Source organism: Enoplosus armatus, chromosome 17 (genome assembly GCF_043641665.1).
Source record: "Enoplosus armatus isolate fEnoArm2 chromosome 17, fEnoArm2.hap1, whole genome shotgun sequence".
In the NCBI taxonomy this organism is placed as follows: domain Eukaryota; kingdom Metazoa; phylum Chordata; class Actinopteri; order Centrarchiformes; family Enoplosidae; genus Enoplosus; species Enoplosus armatus.
This window is the reverse complement of record NC_092196.1, coordinates 10,672,030-10,691,136: the sequence shown is the minus strand read 5'-3', so window position 1 is coordinate 10,691,136 and position 19,107 is coordinate 10,672,030. Positions and strand designations below refer to the sequence as shown.

Below are 19,107 nucleotides of genomic sequence, written 5' to 3'. Positions count from 1 at the left end.
TGGTGTAAAACCACAGCAGTTTGTCTCTCCACTCTCTGGAGTTTCCCATGTTTTTCAAATTCCAACCTGTCACAGCGGCTGTGAGAAAAGGGAGCTGAGAAAAGAAGAAAAGACTTCTCTGTCCATTGCCTCACTGTTGAGTCAGGTTTGCTAAAATAGTATCACCTGTCCTGTGAGATCCTGCAGGCCAGAGGTAGTGTGTGTGTGTGTGTGTGTGTGTGTGTGTGTGTGTGTGTCAAAGTGTTTCATGCTGCAGCAACAGGAGATGGGCTTCTACCCCGTGGGGCCAGTCTGCATTTCACAGGAATGCAAAATCATGTGGGACTCAAACAAGCAAACCATCAGCGAAGGTGCTGACGGTTGTTTTGGCCAAAGGGGACAGGAGAGTACCAAATATGTGACCCACCAGGAAGGAACAGGCCTAGCAGGAGATAAATGAACTTTAAAAATTGGATATTTCACTTTTTTTTTATGTTGAATTGTAGTTCTGTTCAAATATTTTCTAGTGTAAAATGTTCATATTTCTGGGACACATACTGCATTATGGGCTTTTTATTGTCGTCCAAAGCTCTATTTGAACCAAATACAGATCAAAGAATTGGCTGGGGATGGAGGAAAATTTAAATAAAAATAGTAAGACAATACTCTCATTTGTTTGTTTGAAGATGATACCACTCACATTTCTGTATGCTAAATATGCAGCTACGTCCAGCAGCCGGTTAGCTTAGCTGAGCTGCTAAAAGAGGGAGCCTCGACTGTCTAAATGTAACAAAATCTGCCTACCAGCACCTCTAAAGCTCATTAATTAACTTACTGTAGGCTATCTCATGTGTACAATAACATAACAGTAAAAACTATATTGCTAAGCGATTAACCCCTCATGGCAGGGCTGTACAGCTCTGGAAAGGTCATCTTGGCGGCGACCTCTCTTACATCTTCACAGTTGCTCAGTAAACAGCAGAATGCTACAATGCTAATTGTTAATCCGGGTCCTGCTTCCCGGTCTGATCGCTGGCTTACATGATTGGCCACCGCAGCATGATGTCAGGTTGCGTTTCTCCAAAAGTTGATTCTGTTTCAACTTTTCGCTGCAGGGCCTCTGCGTTTTAGCTAAGCTAACCTAAGCTAACTGGCTGAAGCCTAATATTTACTGTAGCACATTTCTGATACAATTGCTTTAACTTATGGTGCAAAGAGATCATTTGGATCAGGACGTCAGTTAGCACAGGTTGGTAAAGCTGGATATTAGTCCTCCTTCTTTAAAACACCACCACACCCTCACTTTGTCGTAAAGCTGATAATCACATTGGGTCGCCCGTGAGCGTCATTCCTGTGGGAATGTATTCCGAGTCCTTGACCTCTTCTTTTTTAACCCCTTTACCAACACACACACACACACCCACACACAGTCACGCACCCTCACACACAAATCTTCCTCTCCTTCCTGTAGCTCTCATCTGGTCTCACTTTGGGTTTTGAGGTCTGTGTTTTGAAGGACACAACAGAGCCGCTGGTCCAAATGACAGCAGGACGGCTTTTCTGCGGACTTCCCCACAATACATTTAAAATTAATTTGGATTCTGTTTTGACCGAGCCATCATTCACTCCCTGCAATAATTGTTACAGATACACATGGAGGAAAACACAAAGTTCACGCTCTGTCTTCACCGTCTGCAGTGTTGGCGTAACATGGTGTTCCCCGCACAAATCCAGGACAATGACAAGCCAATAGGGAGAGGCTGAGGGACCGAGAGAAACTACGAGAGAAATTACTGCGGAGTGACTGACAGGCGAGATTAGAGCATATTTGCTTTTCTGGCACAAAAGTAAAAGAATAAAGTGCACATGTGGAGAATTAAAGTTTGTCTGTGCCAAATGTCGATGCTGAAGATATATTAATCATGTATTCAAGGATTGTTTTGATAGCCTATATAAAGGCAGGTGATGAATGATAACTCCAGAAAGATAGTTGGCTCTAATGTTGAATACTCTAAGGAGCTGCTGTAAAAAGGTCAAATAAATGTGTGTGTGTTGCACAATAGGTGCTGAGGGGCATGAAGCTGCAGAGGTATGTGGAATTCCCCTCATTCATGCAACGAGGGGGATCCAGATGTGATCACACAAACAAACACACACACATGTTAAATGCTTTATTTTAATCTGGTAATTATGTGTTTTAAAGGGATAGTTCAAGATTTTGGAAACAATGCGTATTCGCTTTCAGGTGGAGAGTTTCTTTGTTTTTGTTCTAAATTATTTGACACAGAGTTCCCAAGTGTGAGTTTATTTCAGTGTCTGGATCCTCTCTCTTCACATCACACTTCAGCTCCACAGTCTAAACACAAACATTCATAAAACGTTTTTAAAATTAGGGGCAGATTTACATTCATATTTATGAGATGGTAACAGTTTGTAAAAATAATAGTAGCAAACGATAAAGCTAGTTATAGGCAGTTAAGTTTCGCTTGATTTAACCTTTTTAAGAAGTTACGCTATAATGTCACAGATATGCAAATTAGCGTGTGACACATTATCGTGTGTCATGTAGCAACATAGTAACTTTTTGAACAGGTTACTTTCCATTGAAAAAATAGTTGGCAACACTGTTTCTTGGTCAGTAGAGACTCGACGGAGTTATTACTCCCAGTTAGGAAATAGTCCGGCACATAATCCGTCTGTTTTTACACTTTGGTTGTTGTAAAGATTAATAGATATGTAGCGAGTCAATTAGTGAGCTTTAGAGGTGCTGGTTGTTACTTTCGGACAGAGCCAGGCTAGCTGTTCCCCCAGTGCATCTTTGTGCTAAGATGCTAAAATAAGCTAATCTGCTGCTGGCTGTAGCTTCATATATAACAGACAGACGTGAGAGTGGTATCAATCTTTTAATCTAACTCTCCACCAGAAAGTGAACAAAAGTATTTCCCAAAACTTCAAGCTATTGTGGGCTGCTGGGATACAACACATGCTGTACGTCCTGGCCAGCTCCGGCAGATCGTCTGTCCCTTTAACTGTTACTTACTTTTCCCTAATTTTTGTTAAAAGATGCAAATGTGATGTCCTGTCTTTCTTTCACAATATCTACCAAGGAAGACTAAAGTCAGAACACCTCTGTAACTGTCCCGTAATACTGGGAATGATGTCGATTATGGGTTATAATCACTGAGGAGGATAAAGAGCTGAGGCACCTCTGAACATTTTCTGCACAGAAGTTAACAATCAGCACGACCAAAGGAGCAATTTTGACTATTAAGACCACCCATCTGGGGCCTGTGGGGGGTTGCAGGGTTCCCCAAAATATATGCGTTGCACACACACGCATAGAGTGTGGGATCATAGAAGAAGAAGAGTATGCACAAACATGCTTGTAGTCTTCCCCTCTTTAACACACAAACAGTATGATCTGGATCTCATATGGAGCCCACTGGGATTACTAACCAAGATGACAGAGGATGAGCAGCCGCAAATTGCAGGGAGCTGGGGTTAGCTGGGTGGGGGCGGGCGGGCAGGCGGAGGGGAGGGGGAAGACAGTCTGTGGCAGTGTACCCAGGGAAAGACTGAGGTAATTACTTTCTTCTCCTCGGTAGTGTTCAGTCTCTGTCTGCGTAAAGATGTTTTCAGCATGCCATAAACCTCTCCAGGCGTCAAAGGCCTCTGACATTTCTGGACACGCGCTGACACAAATACAACATTTTCCACAGTCCATCACCGCTCTGACTATCTGTGAGCCGAGGCCTCCTTTTAAATCATTCAGCCGAAATCCAAAACCGTCCTGATATTTCCATACTCTAAAGACGGCGCATTTGATAAATGTTTCCTTGCCTCTGGCACACTTTCATCTGAGGCTCCATTTGATCATTTTCACCAGCCTCAGACTCTGAAACTCGTACAGCAAACACAAAGTAGAGGAGAGGAGTTGTTTGACAGCGTGCACACAGCTTGTCCACAGTTTTCCTTCTGGATTACAGGGCCCATGCACCTTTGAGGCCTTTCAAACCCAAAGTCTCTGATCAAGGTATAGGATAAAAGTTGACATGTGGGCACACAATCAGTCAGTCTTATTCTCCTGTTTTAAACCTAAATATGGACCCCTCTCCCTGATCTGTGTGAACAATGCCAGTGCCACACACCTCAAGTATTCCCTTTGAAGCTTTCAGACCAACCCGTGCTGCTGTCTCTGGGTCCTATCTCCCTGAAACAGATCACAGTGCAGATAGCGAGTGATGTTTGCAAATGCACGTGTGTTCAAAACCCCCTGTGTGTTATTGAAGCTGGTGGAGCTCAGAAACAGGAATGTGATCATGTGATAAAGGTGACAATAACGCCGCAGAAGCCATTGAAGATACTCCTTGAAATGTCTCATATTGTTTATTTTCTCACTGGGAGCCCTCATACTTGGGGATTTTACATTAATGTAATTGTGTTTTTATTACTCTTCATTCCACATTTACAGTGTTTATAACCAATGCGGCCCCGTCAAGATATGCATTTCATACACCCATGTTTATACACTCAGTAAAGTACACATCATTTCACGTTGCGGTTCACTGCCGAGCCTCTCGGAGAGGACGAGCAAAGAAATATTCTCATTTTGTTTTTTCGTAAAATTCCCGTCTCTTTCAAACACATGACTTCCTGACAGAATTACAACAATGCCCAACCTGGAGCGCCTTGAGTTTCCAGAAAGTTTCCTTTGATCCAGAGTGGAAATCACATTCCAGTGTCATGTATAAAAGCTTTGTTTATCCTTTCATTCATTACATGGAGATGTTTGGCCAGCATATGTGTCTATAACATGTGGAGGGCAGCCCCGCCGTGCATGGATGGAGACGTATTGTGGGATAAATGCAGATATTACTCCCTGATGAAAGGAGCTCTCTCTATTTCTTTTACAGTCATGCATTCAGGAGCTTTATTCCTCCCACAAATCGATCACAGCTTCTGCTGTGTGCAAAGAAGCAGAGCCACTGGATGACACATGTTTTTAGGGAATACTACCTTGATGAACTGGATGTAATGTCATGGAGAAAGAGACACTTTTTCTTCTGTGGCTCAAAACAGAAGCAGGTGCAGTGCCCGTAAACATCCACATCTCAGCAACAGGCTCATGTATGTTACAATTAAAGCAAGATGTCCTGCCAATGAGTCAGTGACACACACACACACGTGTTGAAGTTAGTGCCTCCGGGCTCGGCCTTCGGGACCGGAGAAGGCGTTTGCAGTAGTCGTGGTTTAATGTAATCAAGGATTTGTTTACGAGCAGGATGAGAGGCAGAGGTCAGTGGATTTGAGGCCGTCTCGTGATTCTATCAGAGGATTACCACTTCCTCCTTCCTGTTTGCTTCCTCTTGGCCTTACAGCTGTGCCCAGATGCCAGCCTGAGTGTTCTCACAGATAGCAAAGGCTAATTACAGTCCAGTGTTTTGAGCAATTTCCTCTTTCCTCTCCTCTCGTTCTCACATGTGGTTTATCTTTGTATTTTGGTCTCTTGTCTGTCTGTCTGTTGACTCTCTAACTCTCCTCTTCCTCTTCCAGACGTCACCCCCAAGGACAGTTTAGTCTGTGTGCCAGCTGTGTGTGTGGCCACACGACAAAGACATCTAATCAGTCAGAAGGAAGGTATTACTCAATTAATGAAGAGCTTGAGGTGAGGCAACATTTGGCGTTAAGTGGAGGAGGACTAGCTCGGCCTTTCAACTTAAACTTAGAGGGATTTGTCTCTGCTTGATGATCTACAGATTAAAGGCAAAATACTGAAATTAAAAACAATACTCCTCTTTAAATACACGGGACAAAAGCACATTTGCAACAGATGTTCCCTCTGAGAGTTTTGATCATACCTTGCAGACAAAACCATCATCGCATCAAATGCACGAAACAGTCTTTGCTTTAAATGCTTTAATGCGACTCATCATTACAATCTACGAATGTTTGCACTTCCTTTCTTAATCCTCTGCCCGACGCCGGAGCTTTCATCTCCCCCTCTGATCTTCCAGCCCTTTGAAATGAGCAGTTCCACACCTGCTTGTCCCCCAGACATTTAAACAGCACAAGAGCTGTTGAACGTACCCCCACATCCTCATTTTGTTTATAATTCCACCACTCCACGAGAGTCATCCAGGTAACTCCACGATCTGCTTCCTAAAACAGGCCTCTGCTGTGACGGGGAAGAGGACAAGTGCTCAACAGCACTATGAAATGGAGACATGCTGTTCATATATTTACTGCACTCTTGATTGGGGGATTTTAGAAAGAAAGTCGACTAAATTCCATGAACACACTAGGTTTTTTGTGGTAAAAGCATTTTTACTTACTTTGTACATTTAATTGAAAGTAGAACTTCACCAATATGCAATGTTGTTGTTGGTCATGAGGAATTAACATTTTTTTACTCTGAATATATGTCTGATAACGTGTATCTCCACTTTTAACACAGGGAACAAACTATGTCCGCAGTAATGCACTAGTTGAGCTAAAAATGCAGTTCTTTAAAGGTGTTTTAGAGCACATAGCACCATCAACTGATGGAAGTGTGCAACTACACTTTTGAAGAAGGGTATGAAGTCTTTACAGTTTGTTCAACATGTTTTCATAGATCCAGAGTGGGAGGTTAATTGCTGACTTACTATCCTAGTGAGATTTTAACTCATAGCTGTAAAACATCTTTGCCAGGGAGGGACGTAAAACATTACAGTACAGTTGTACAGCAAATTTGAATGTAGTTGTTTTTGTGTGTGGTCATGGTTTAAAAAAGTTTTTGAGACTGGTCTGTTCTTGCTGTCCAGTGAGGTCAACGTCCATCAGAGCCCCGGAGCTCCATCAGGCTTTATCCCAGAGCCCGTCATCCACTGTCCCCACCTTCAGCAGCAGAAAGCTTTCATTTCCTTCACGGCTCAGCTTTCTGCCCATCAACCTTTTCTGTGGAGAGAAGAGGCCAAAACAAAAAAAAATGGGTTAAAGGTGGATGATGAGGGTGCAGTCTATCAGTCTATCTAACCACGCGCAGACTCACCTTTAGGGACGAACATCAGCGAGCTGCTGAATATTCAGAAGCGAGATAGCCCTTCTCTTGGTCCGTCATACAGGAACTCATGGCCCAATCCATTGCCACACTTCCCACAACAAACCTGGGATATTTAAATCCAGATCACAATTAATAACAGGTACAGTGTTGAAGGAAATCCCATTTAGTCCTACTTGATATGTCCAAGCTTATTCTAACAAACATCCAGCAGCGTTACTTGTCTATCTACCTTTAAGGGTCCCCATGCCTCAGGGTGTTTGGAGACACTGTCCTCATGGATCGTCTCCGAGAAGGCTGGCCAAGGAGAAGAGTGCTCGAACTTTGACGTGCTGGAAAACAACTTGTGGCCACATTCAGAACACACATATATACCTGAGAGGAGAAACGGTATCAATGAATGGACGACTAAAGATTTTTGTTTTCACTACAACTTCATGCTTCTTTGCTACTCACCAGGTTGGAAGTGATTTTTATATTCTTCTCCACCAGAGAAAGAGCAATATGACATTTCATCCATTTCAAATGTCTCACAACAGTAAATTCTCTTCAGCTTGAAACATATGTTTACATATAAGCCACCCGGCTTAAACTGGAACAAACCTGCACGTCCGGATCAAGTGTCACTGGCTCTGTCCTCCTTGTGTAATGATCTGATTCTCATTACTTCCACTTGATGGCAGTAGTGTCAATGCAGACAGTTCAGTCAGCCAAAAATGTGTTTTAGGCTTTAAAAATAACATTACTCTACATGTGATCAATTATAATATATCATACAATAATAAATATGATTGTAATAAATAATCAACATGACAAGGGTAAAGAAAACAGGCCAGAATGGAAGGGGTTTACCTTCTTATGAGGAAGAGCATCTTATTACGTTCTCGTCTTCAGAGGACAGCACTTCCTCTAAATTCTGACACCAGAGTGTATAATAGTTCATAGCTTTTTGGAGGTATGTGGCTAAACCTGGAATCCAGTTCATTCCAGTACAAGTGCCTCCTCCATCTGACCTACTTGTCTCATCACTGACTCTGTAGTATTTCATGTGTTCATATATAAAAAAGGACTGAAACTATTCAGTCAGTAGAAAAAAGGTCACTTTAATATTTGAAAACAAGAATACAGACATCAACTATTCATCAAAGCATTGTGTTATTTTAATTTAAAATAGATGTATTTCAGTTATTTGCATATCAGTCATTGTGATCCATTTACATAAAGCTTTTCAAGAGTGAAAATAGGATGTATCGTTTCTCATTTTCTGCATGTAGCACACAAAACACTGCAGCTAAAGGCCATTGTCAATGAATAATGAATATAAATATCATGAGTAATCTTTGGAAAAGGTTCATCTAGTGTCTTAGACTCACAGTTTCGGAAGCTATTTCATTCTGACAGACTGGTACACTTGTTTGTTTACTTTGTTTGGGGAAAGCAAGGAAAATCAACTTTACACAATCTCAATTGAAAATACAGTGATTGTGTTATCAGTGAGTCTTTTCTGGACAAAATGTGAGATGATTGCATAATAAAAAGCTGTTGAGACCAGTCCTCTGTCCTTGCTGTCCAGTGAGGACATCATTCATCAGAGCCCTGGCGGTCCCAGATTGGGCTTTGTCCCAGAACACTTCATCCACTGTCCGCACCTTCAGCAGCACAGAGAAACGTCTAACAGTCCAGCAGCACCTCCCTCTGACGGCTCACTTTACTGTCCATCAACCTTATCTGTGGAGAGGAGAGCCACGTCACAGGTCGTACACATTACAGCCAATGCATTTCAGCATGACTCTGTCTTTATTGGGCAGAGACTAAAAAATGCTGAATGATTCAATATGAAGCACATTTTCAGCATGTCCCCTGCAATGATTCTGTTCAGGGAAACTAGAGGTGTCAAAAGTCAATGTCCAGATGTGCAACTGTTCAGTCTGTGGGGGACATTGACAAGGCCACCTTGCCTGAAAAAAGAAATAAACATAACACAAAGCCAAAGCAACAGGGCAGAAACAGTAGCTGCAACCTGATGTTATGATGTAATCTGACGATTGTACCTTTAGGGATGAACTTCAGTGAGCTGCTGAATATTCAGAAGCGAGACTGGCCTTTGACGGGCCCATCATTCACAAACTCATGGCCTAGTCCGTTTCCACATTTCCCACATCGCACCTGGAGCAACACACCACACATCTGAATCAGGGTTTTGTGCATTTCCACACAGTCAGCATTAAATAAATCCTTCACTACAGCTCGTAACTTGCAGTAGGTGCTATACAGTTGTTTAGACAAGTATGAAATTGTGTGTTGGTATAGTACTCTTACACTGAGCTTCCTCTGACGGACTCAACAAACAAAGTGAGTCTCTTTTCTACTGATTGTACCTTATATGCCCCAGGTCTCTCCTCATGTTTCGACACACTGTCCTCATGGATGGTCTCTGTGAAGGCCGGCCAGGGAGACGAGTGCTCGTACTTGGTGCGGCTGTTAAACAGCTGGTGCTCACACTTGGAACAGGCATAAATCCCTGAGGAGCAAAGGATGGGAGATGATGGTTGGTGTGCAACAGGAGAGAGAGAGCTATTTTAATACAAGTCTTATTTAAACTGACCCTGGCACATTGTCGCCATCAAGTTAGCACCAACTAATGGTACTATGTTGGTAATCTTTATCATTGACAGTCGTTTTTCTCTATGAGTTCCCGTTGTATTTTAAAGGAATATAGCAATTTACACTTTAACACTTCACATTTTTTTAAGTAATCACCTATCATAGATGTTGCTTTTGTATTTGTTTGAGGGCGTATTTCTTAAGTGGAAGTTTGTTGTTTCGTAACAGAGTTGTTGTGTAACCTGAACATGGGTTATAAAAGTTAACTAATGTTAGCTAACAAGGTTCTTTCAGTACTTCCATGTCCATCAACTTAAGTTTTCATGTGTACAGTGTCAACCCCTCCTATATGTTCACACTGGTAGCTACAGCCGACAAGGATAGGAGTGGGTCATTTATTCACGGCTGTGTGGAAAGTTATTTAGCCTTACATTGAATAGTTCGCTAACAGTGGCTAGCTAGTTATCGTTAATTCTGGCTACTTTTGCTTACCGGTCTCTAAGCAGCACCCGTTATGCAAACTTTTTGAATAAAGCAGAATAAGTTAAAGTAATGAGGTTACCTGGTTTAAAATGATCTTTATAGACCTCTCCTCCGAAGAAACTACAAAACGACATCCCTCGGCTTTCAGTTGTCTGTGTTTACTTCCTCTGCTTGGCGCAGTTAAACTTCTCTGGACAAGCGAAAACATTCCGCTGGCAACAATAAGACTTCCGGTTTGAGCGTCTGGCCTTCCAAATAAAACGAAATAAACTCAAATCATAGACTTCGAGTGTTTAATCACAGTTAATTGATACATTTAAACAAAATGCCATTAGATTGAATATCAACATTGTCTTTGATATTATTAATGAATTCACTTAAAATAAATATAATAATACAATGATGCCATTGCCATTTTATAAATCAGTTTCCTCATGCCGTCTTCTAATCGTGAAACAATTATTGAATTTTAAAATGGAATTGCAAAATTAATTTTAAAAAAAGGCTTCTCAGTTTTAGTTCTTCTTATTCCATTTACTTTTATGTCCACCTGACTCTGCATTAATGTAACACTTATTCACGATATCTTCTGTTCATCCAATAATATTTATTTTCTCTTGCAAGATGCAAAACTACAAAGGAAAAACAATTTGTGTTTTACAATTGTTAACTTGCACTACCAATGTCCAGCATATTACCAGGCATTATCAATGTAAATATACAGTATTTAGAATTAGACTGTGGTTGTACTGATGTGGCGTGGTTGCTGTGAAGTACTTTTTCCATGTTTTGCAATTTACGCTTTTATTCTGAACGAAACAAACCGGAAGTATAAGTGTGTCTGCCAACGGATAACAAACTGTAGGGATTGACAGGTCTCAGTTTGGTTAGCTGAGTTTATCCTCCTGCTAACCAGCTGCTACCGTTGATGTTTTTATGCCGTGAGACATGGACACCACGATGTTTCAGCTGAGGTCGTTTGTCCATCAGCGGCTGTACACAGCGGCAGAGGAGATCCTCGGAGAGGTGGAGAAAACCATAACGTTAGCTTTGTACGAAGCCGAAGTTAGTCGATCTAAAGAGGAGGTTGAAAGTCTGCGACACCAGCTAGACCTTCTCCGAAAGAAACCAGGTTTGGGACTCCGGTTATATGTGTTGTTTAGTGGCCTTTTGGTTTCGCCTTGTCAGACCAATCCCTGTATTTATTAGTGCAGAGGTAGCTGAAGAAGTAGCTATATAGCTATTGATGTTGCTCCCTGCTTGACCACGCATGCGCGCACGCACTCAATCCACTCAAAGTACAGTAGGAGGTCTGCTGCAGGCTGCAGAAGTAGTAGAAATATTTTAATACTGCACAGCTTCAGAGCACTGTAAGCAATACTTTCCCAAAAAACTTCAGAAGGAGAGTTTGGAGAGAGTGTCCATGCAAATTGGAGTTTTTCATATTGTGTGTGTTGTTTAGATTTACATTACAAGTTGTTGGGTAACTTTTGCCCCTATCACTTTTGTAGCTGAAGAGCCTTCACTGACGAGCAGCACGGTGGATCATGGAGATGAATGTGATGCCCCGCTGCTGCAGGAGAACCCAGGACCCTCAACACCAGAGGAGTCTAACTTCAGTCTGAGCGCAGAGGTCCCGGGACCCTCTCATCCCAGTGCAGATCTGGAGAATAATAACTGGAACTACTGCTTGGTTGAGACAGACTTCAAGATGTCAGAGATAAAAGAAGAGCAGGATGAACTTGGGGATGACAGTCAAATGCAGGAGATTGTTTTTCCTTCTCCTAAAATTGTGAAAAGCGAGCAAGACCAGACAGAGACACAAGTATCATATGAAATGCGGCCGGTTTCTTCAGACTGCTCTGCAGCTCAGAGTGACAACAACGACAACGATGAGGAGCTGGTGAGCAGCAAAGGAGAACGGACCAAAACGATGAAACGGAAAGGAAAGATATTGCAAGGACAAAGTGGCAGCGCTAATAAGAAGGGCCAGGCAGCGTTGCCTTTTGACAAATGCTCTGCTAAAAATGAAAAGGGCCGCAGCTTTTGCCATTTGTGCGGCAAGGGATTTCAGTACATCGGCTCTTTGATGAAGCACATAAAAACACATGAGAACAAAATCGACTGCACTGTTTGTGGGATGACACACCAGTCCACAGAAGAGCTGATAACTCATTTGAAAGGCCGTCACAACAAAACATACTTTTGTGATGTTTGTGGCAAGACCTTTGCCAATAACCGGTGTCTCCGGCTGCATGAAAGAATACACACGGGCATAAAAGAGTTCATGTGTCAAGAATGTGGCAAAACATTTTACCGAAGAGAGCATCTGATTGTGCACGTGAGGACCCATTCCGGGGAGAAACCGTATCACTGTGACATTTGTGGGAAAGCATTCAGTCAGAGCCAGAACCTTACAATTCATAAAAGAAGTCATTCAGGGGAGAGGCCATATCATTGTGGCCTGTGTGGCAAACTTTTCAACACCAGCAGTCATCTCAAAACACACATGAGATACCATTCAGGAGAGAAGCCGTACCCGTGTGATATTTGTGGTAAATGTTTTCGCCAAAGTGGACAGATGACAAGACATAGGACCACACACACAGGAGAGAGGCCGTATGCCTGCCATGTTTGTGGTATGAGATACAGGTTTGCGCCCAATCTTAAGGTGCACCTGCAAACTCATGAAAAGGCAGCTGAGTGAAAACGGTTGCGTTAGCCAGACGGACCATCTCAGAGCTTGTGCATGAGTTAGACAAGTTTACACGCATGGCGTAGTTCACCTGTTGGCTATTCCTGAGTTCAACTACACATCATATGTACTGCCAGCCATTTTACGAAAGCATACCGAGAGTTGTTTGTCTGATTTGGTAAATGTCATGCAGCTACACTTAGTCACCTTTCTCTGTCTGCGGATTGAAGTAGGGCAGAGCTCTCACATTTCATGAAGCATTACAATCATAAAGTTGTCCCACCTTTAAGGCCCTGTGTACCCACGCAGGTGTTTCCAATTACTGCGGCTGGTGAGACCTCTGCTTAGGAATTACATGCTGGGAATTACAGTACATACATGTTCCAATGAGTTCAACAAAACTAAAAGGTGATGCCATACCGGACTTCTCTCCCCATTTACTTCTATGAGGAACAGGGCAAGACACATCCGGTTTCGAATTGCCTCTTTCAGTTATTGCAGAGCTCAGTCTGATTGGGAAACAGTTTGAGAGAGGGATGGGATTGACCTCTTATTCAGCAGCAATTGATAACTGCACAGTGAAATAATACAAGCAGTAGAGACGGAGGGACGCTGCTTGACTGCAGTGACAGAGACAGAGTAAAATGTTTGATTAAAATCTGTATCATTTCCAACTTTGTGGACTGCTGCTGTTTGCTCGCTATCCATGCTGGCTCTGGCAGTTTATGCTTACAGCCCTACCCACGCTATTCATGACGGGAAAGTGAGACAGGTGCCCACACAGTCCTGAGTCTAGTCAGGCAGGACAAGTGAAAACACCTGTGTGGGTGTATCGTGGGAGTGCAGGGCCTTTGACGGCTGCAACAAAACCAACACGAGAGACGCACTGATGCCGTTCAAACTGGACTCACACAGTGCTGAGAGTAGGTCCAGTCAAACAGCTGTGTCGGTGTTCAGGAGCTTTAACTGTTCGAAATTGGCAATGAGATTCAGTATTAACGACACAGTTCAGTTCAGTTATTTTAAAAGTTGCCTTATAGAGCCACACATGTTATCTGTATTATGTGTGACCATGCTGTGACCATTTTTACATTACATTCATTTGGGAGACCCTTTTATCCAAAGCACTTTTTTTATACACTTTAACATACGGATAAGAGGAGCGACGGGACCACAGTCCCTATTGTTAATAACCAACCTGCTCTACCACCTGAGCTGCACCCAGCCCATTTATTTATTACAGCCCTGAAGCAAGAATAACACATCTACAAATAGGGGTATATTAATCTTTGCTGCAGTGATCATTTAATAACATCAGTCAGACATTTACATACACTGATCCAAAACTAAAAGAAGGCAGGAATTACCCGCATGTTAACTTAGCTGCTGTGTTAAATTGAGGTCATTGTGTCTGCCGAGGAAGTATTTTTTCTCCCCATTAACACACCAACACATCTGTGACTATATGAATGTCCCTTAATCTGTTAATGAAAAACCCACACAATCTAAGTCTGTTCATGAATCCCTTTAGGTTTCGGTTTATATGACTTGGACAGCTGAACTATGTTGGCACTTATCAAGACAGTTCACCAATTTCACTTTGACCATCAGTGGCACCTTGGGGCTGCTCTTTTTCACATTTCATGTATGTGTTTTTGTGTATTGTTCTGTGTAATGTCTTCTTAAGGTGAAATCAGATTTCCACATGGGGGACAATAAAGTTATCTCCTGTTATGTCACATTTACTGTAGTCTATTTATCTTTTCCAGACATCTAATACTCCACTTAAAGCTCCCTACATGGTATTAAAGCCAATGTACTATATGTGTATTATTACAAGGCTGCAGCTAGCAAGATGTTTGTGTAGATAATCTGGATGGTATATGTGGATTTTCCTTACCCACATTATGGCTCAAACGTCCCAGCATGATGAGTGCTATATAAATATTCTCCATTATACTGTTTATCAACAAGTAAAAGCACACTGTGAGATATTCACAGCACAGTAAAAAGCCTTTTATTTGCAATCTGTGGATGTTTACCCATATTAGGAGTTAGTTCCTGCTCCTCCAGATGACGGGCAGGTGACTGTAGCACCCTGCTGCTCGACTAGAAACACTTTGGCCAACAGGTGGCAGCAGACACCAAAGTTATAGTACTTGATGCCCACAGCTGTCAGTAACAGTCATCTACCACACATCCTTAAAATCATGTATGTAACAAGTAGTCTTCTGTTAGCCACCACACTTTTCTACTGAGGCTCCAGGTGCTAATGTGAAGTGCATTACCAGTGGAAAGGACCTGTGGTTCATCAGTCTGGAACTGGATAACTGGATTCAACTCACATCAACTTAAAATAGTATTCTGGGTTATTGTAGCGTTATATTTTCTATCATTTGCTCTAAAGAACCTATAACACAGTGCATCAGAACTGATAATGAAAGCACATCACAAATATTAGCAACTATCATGCACAATTACTCCAGTCAGCACCATCAGTCTGTCTTGTCTCTTGCTTGTACAACGTAACAGCATTTTTTTTTTTTTTGAGCTACTGGGAATCCAAGCCTACAAACCTGTCCATCAAATGTTGTGCAGCCAGCAGCTGAATGTCAAGTTAAATGTCAGGCCACGCAAGGTCAGGTTATTACCTCCCTGACTCTGAGTGTCTGGGGCTGCTCCCCTGCTGCTGAACGAGCAGGAAGCAACAATAATCCATACTCATCCTAAAAACCCAAAAGCCAGCTGTTGTCCTCCCTTCCTCTCTCTCTCGCTCTCGCTCTCTCTCTCTCTCTCTCTCTACATGTATTCCTTTCAGTCCCAAACACAAACTTAAGGACCAAGATCACAGATGTTTCCAATGTTTAAAGTCCCAGTAGTGAGTTACACTATGAAGCTCCATTCAGAAACAAGTGAATATGTCATCCTATTTGCACGTCTCAGAAACGCTTTAACATTTGTCCGATGTGTCCTTATAATCAGTGGAAACCAAAAAGGGATTCTGACTTTTAAATAAGAGGCTTTTGAGCGGCAACTCTGGCATGAATTTTACCAGGTCGTGCAATTACATAAGTCTGCGTAGAGGACTGCAGAGTGTCAGAGGGGGAGAGTTGAGCTCAGACTGTGTTTTTGACACAGCAGAGAGGAGGAGTCGCTCCGTCAACTGTTGGCCTCTCTCTCTCTCTCTCTCTCTCTCTCTCTCTCTCTCTCGGGTCTAATCTGGATTAGAGCTCCGTCCAGTCTGCAGCCTGGACTCCAATAATCACATTATTCTGATTTGGGTTGACGCCTCCTGCAGCGGAAGGAATAAGCGATGTCAAACGGTGGCAGCGTCGCCGACGCGTTCATCTTAAAGCCGATCAGTTTATTTGGATAAGAAATCTTTTTCAAATGAGTTTGGGACGATTTTGCAACGAAGATTTGCTCCAATCGAAGTAAAGTTGAATGAATATTTGTTGCCCGCGGTCGGTGGATGGTGCGCATCCCCGTGTGCTGCACTCCGCACTCTGCAGCATGCAGAGCGATCACTGCAGCCTGCACTGGAAGCGCATTTCTGTACAAATCGATGCCCTCTTCACTATGAATCTCTCCCACTGACACCACAGAAGCAGCTGGTCAAACATGCCAGATTCAGGTAAGCAAACGACTGTTCTTTTGCCTCAATCTGTGTTGAACAGCTGCCTTCATTTCAAAATGTAACACTTGCGAAATTTTCCTACAAGTGAGGACAGAAAGTACCCATACTGACATTGTAGTGATGAATTTGGCATCTTTTGACATTGAACCTTAACTACCCAACTCAAAAAAGTTTAAAGGGACTCATGTGAATGCCTGAGTAGTGGCTTGTCTGACACTGTCCATAAACAGCCAATCAGCCCTGGAGATATTGTCTTAATGAGATGAAGTCCAGCTTCAGACAAACACACAGTCCTGTGCCAAATGTGTCAGTGATCAGGGTCAAATGGGAGTTGGAGGACAGGATTAAGCACAGGGATGCCTTTTAAATATATGTCCCGCGCCTCTGTGTGGACAAAAGTGTGATGCCAGGCTGCATAGACACTTACTAAGTTCCTCTTAGTGAGAAAACAAATAATTTTTAATTCCATTGTCCTCGCTTGAACAGGATAGAGAGGCCAGGAGGAGGACAGAGCGGGACAGACATGATTCTTCTGGCCGGATTTCAATCCCATGTCGACGTCATGGATAATAGTGGGATTTTCTGCTGGCCACGTCATTTCTTCCTCTCCCTTTTAATCCATTTGAAGTGACCCACTACTGTCTACTCATTGATAGACCCTTGAATATACCTGTCCCATCATAGGCAAACACAGGGGATTTGCCATTTTGCTTAAAAACAAAGTAGTTTGCATGTTAGAGGACAGGGAGACAGTAGATTTATTAACTTTTTGTCTGGTAGCCAGCAATACCTTGTCCACACTTCTAATGTCAGACTGCTTTTAACATAATTAACCTTTCCTCCACACTGAGTCACTGTCTGGTGACCTACTGTAGTTGTATCAAGACAGATGTGACCCAGAGCCGATATGTTTACTCGATTAATGGGTTAATTGATTGAAAATTATTCTGCAACTATTTTAATTAATCCACAAATCGTTTCAGTCAGTTTTAAAGCAGAAATGCTGAATATTCTTTGATTCCTGCTTTTCAAATGTGAGAATTTGCTGCTTTTCTTTTATTATTGGAAACAAGACATTTAAAGAAATTTTGATTGGCATTCTCTCACTATTTTTTGATGAATAGAGAAAATAATAACATAGATAATGAAAATAATCCTTAGTTGCAGCTCTAGTGTGACCTTTCTTGCATTTGATGAAGTCAAATTCTGTTGTTGAAAATGCCAATATTAATTAACATTTCACCAGATTGCAGCTCTGTTTTATTTTTGTTTGTTACTGAACCAATGTGGGCCATCAAACAGTTCTTACATTTAAGTACATTTAAAGATTCGTCCTTTCCTAATACATTATGATTATAAATGAGCTAAATCTGTTCCACTTTCTACTCTCAAGGGACAAACATAAACTGTGGTTTCAGGCTTCGGACCTCTCGGTGGTTTTTCTTGCTCCTGCACAAGTTCATCCACAGTCCTGACTGGAAAGCTGCCAGATTTCTGCTGACTCCGTGTTCCACGGAGCAGCAAAGGTTTTCCTCTCCCTGTCAGCACGAACTGATCCAAATTAACTCCGAAGTAGAAATTGATTAGGGTAATGCACGGCTGTCTGGAGCGGCTTAAGCACTGGCGTAGCACCACTATTGGTTAATTAAATCTGACAAACAGCCCGGCATGTTGGTGCTAAAATTAATATCTCTCCTTAATGAACAGAGTGCAGAGAAGTGAAGAGATAAGGTGGGAGCCAGTGGGGAAGTTAAATTATGTGAGCACCATGGTAACACTTTGAATATCTGCAGCGTTGAGAATTAGTTTCATCCAGGTCAGAGCTAGAACAAAGAGGACAACAACCAATCACTGTCTTTCTGCTGTTACATTTTCTGGTGCTGCTTTTATGTAAAAATGTGGCCTGTAAATCGCAGGAACATTAATTTGTTAATTAATTAAACTCTATCACCTTCTACTGAACTTTCTGTTGTGTGAGTAATCTGGCTGCAGCAGCATTTGCTCTGTGAACAAGAAGATAACAGGTAACTTCCTAAAACCGTGACACAAAAGTAGAATAACAAAATTATCTAAACTCAATGTCCACTCATTAGCTTATTTGGGGCTGATGAGCACCTGAATTAACTTTCAAATTCAGTGCTGTAGCAAAGTATTTCCTCTGCTGGTTGATTATTTCTAATAAATGTAGCTCTCACTGATATTTGTCAGTTTTCTTATGCTGAACTTCTCTATAAATACAGGCACTTTGTATTGCTCATAAAGCCAGCTTAAGACTACATGTGACACTGCATTATGTGTGTGTGCAGCTGACAGTGAGCACAAGTAAATGATTTATCTAAAAATGTATCTGGAATTGAAAGACACGCTGATTGCCCATTCATCAGATTTAATTCAAGTCCCAAGTGTCTTAATTTCCTGCCGTAAAAGCCTCTCTAATGTGGAGGATTACAGTTAATCCACTCAGTCTGGATCGTTCCGTCGCTGTTGACTCTCAGCGAGTTGGGCCATGCAGCCCGCCGGATGATGCATGATGCGTATCAGTGACTGTCACATGAAAACAAACTGCGACGGGTTTGTTGCAGATTCATAAGCTCTCAAAACCCTGATTTCCCAAGGGAGTGTCTGATTGTTGTGCTTTCGAAGGCGTAATGGACAGTGGTTAGGGTGTGG

The 19,107-nt window shown here is 42.2% G+C and overlaps 2 protein-coding genes and 1 pseudogene across 2 annotated transcripts; 1 reads left to right on the top strand and 2 right to left on the bottom strand.

Annotated features, from left to right (window-relative positions):
* Positions 1-6,835: 6,835 nt before the first annotated feature.
* LOC139300416 (methionine-R-sulfoxide reductase B1-A-like) lies at positions 6,836-7,529 on the bottom strand (annotated as a pseudogene).
* Positions 7,530-8,156: 627 nt separating this feature from the next.
* LOC139300175 (methionine-R-sulfoxide reductase B1-A-like) lies at positions 8,157-10,285 on the bottom strand. Its single transcript, XM_070923183.1, has 4 exons — positions 10,185-10,285; positions 9,397-9,539; positions 9,070-9,184; positions 8,157-8,746 (listed from the first exon to the last, which is right to left on the bottom strand). The coding sequence occupies exons 1-4, from the start codon at positions 10,237-10,239 to the stop codon at positions 8,727-8,729; spliced, it is 333 nt and encodes a 110-aa protein (XP_070779284.1). The 5' UTR covers positions 10,240-10,285; the 3' UTR covers positions 8,157-8,726.
* Positions 10,286-11,053: 768 nt separating this feature from the next.
* On the top strand, positions 11,054-12,812 carry LOC139299947 (zinc finger protein 239-like). The gene is made up of 2 exons (XM_070922900.1): positions 11,054-11,237; positions 11,617-12,812. Exons 1-2 carry the CDS (start codon positions 11,054-11,056, stop codon positions 12,810-12,812), a joined length of 1,380 nt encoding a protein of 459 aa, XP_070779001.1.
* The last annotated feature ends 6,295 nt before the right edge of the window (positions 12,813-19,107 follow it).

Excerpts from the sequence above, each read along its gene's own strand:
- LOC139299947 (XM_070922900.1), top strand. The coding sequence starts at position 11,054 with ATGGACACCACGATGTTTCAGCTGAGGTCGTTTGTCCATCAGCGGCTG. Across the intron at positions 11,238-11,616 it reads CCTTCTCCGAAAGAAACCAG|CTGAAGAGCCTTCACTGACG; the intron begins GTTTGGGACTCC and ends TCACTTTTGTAG.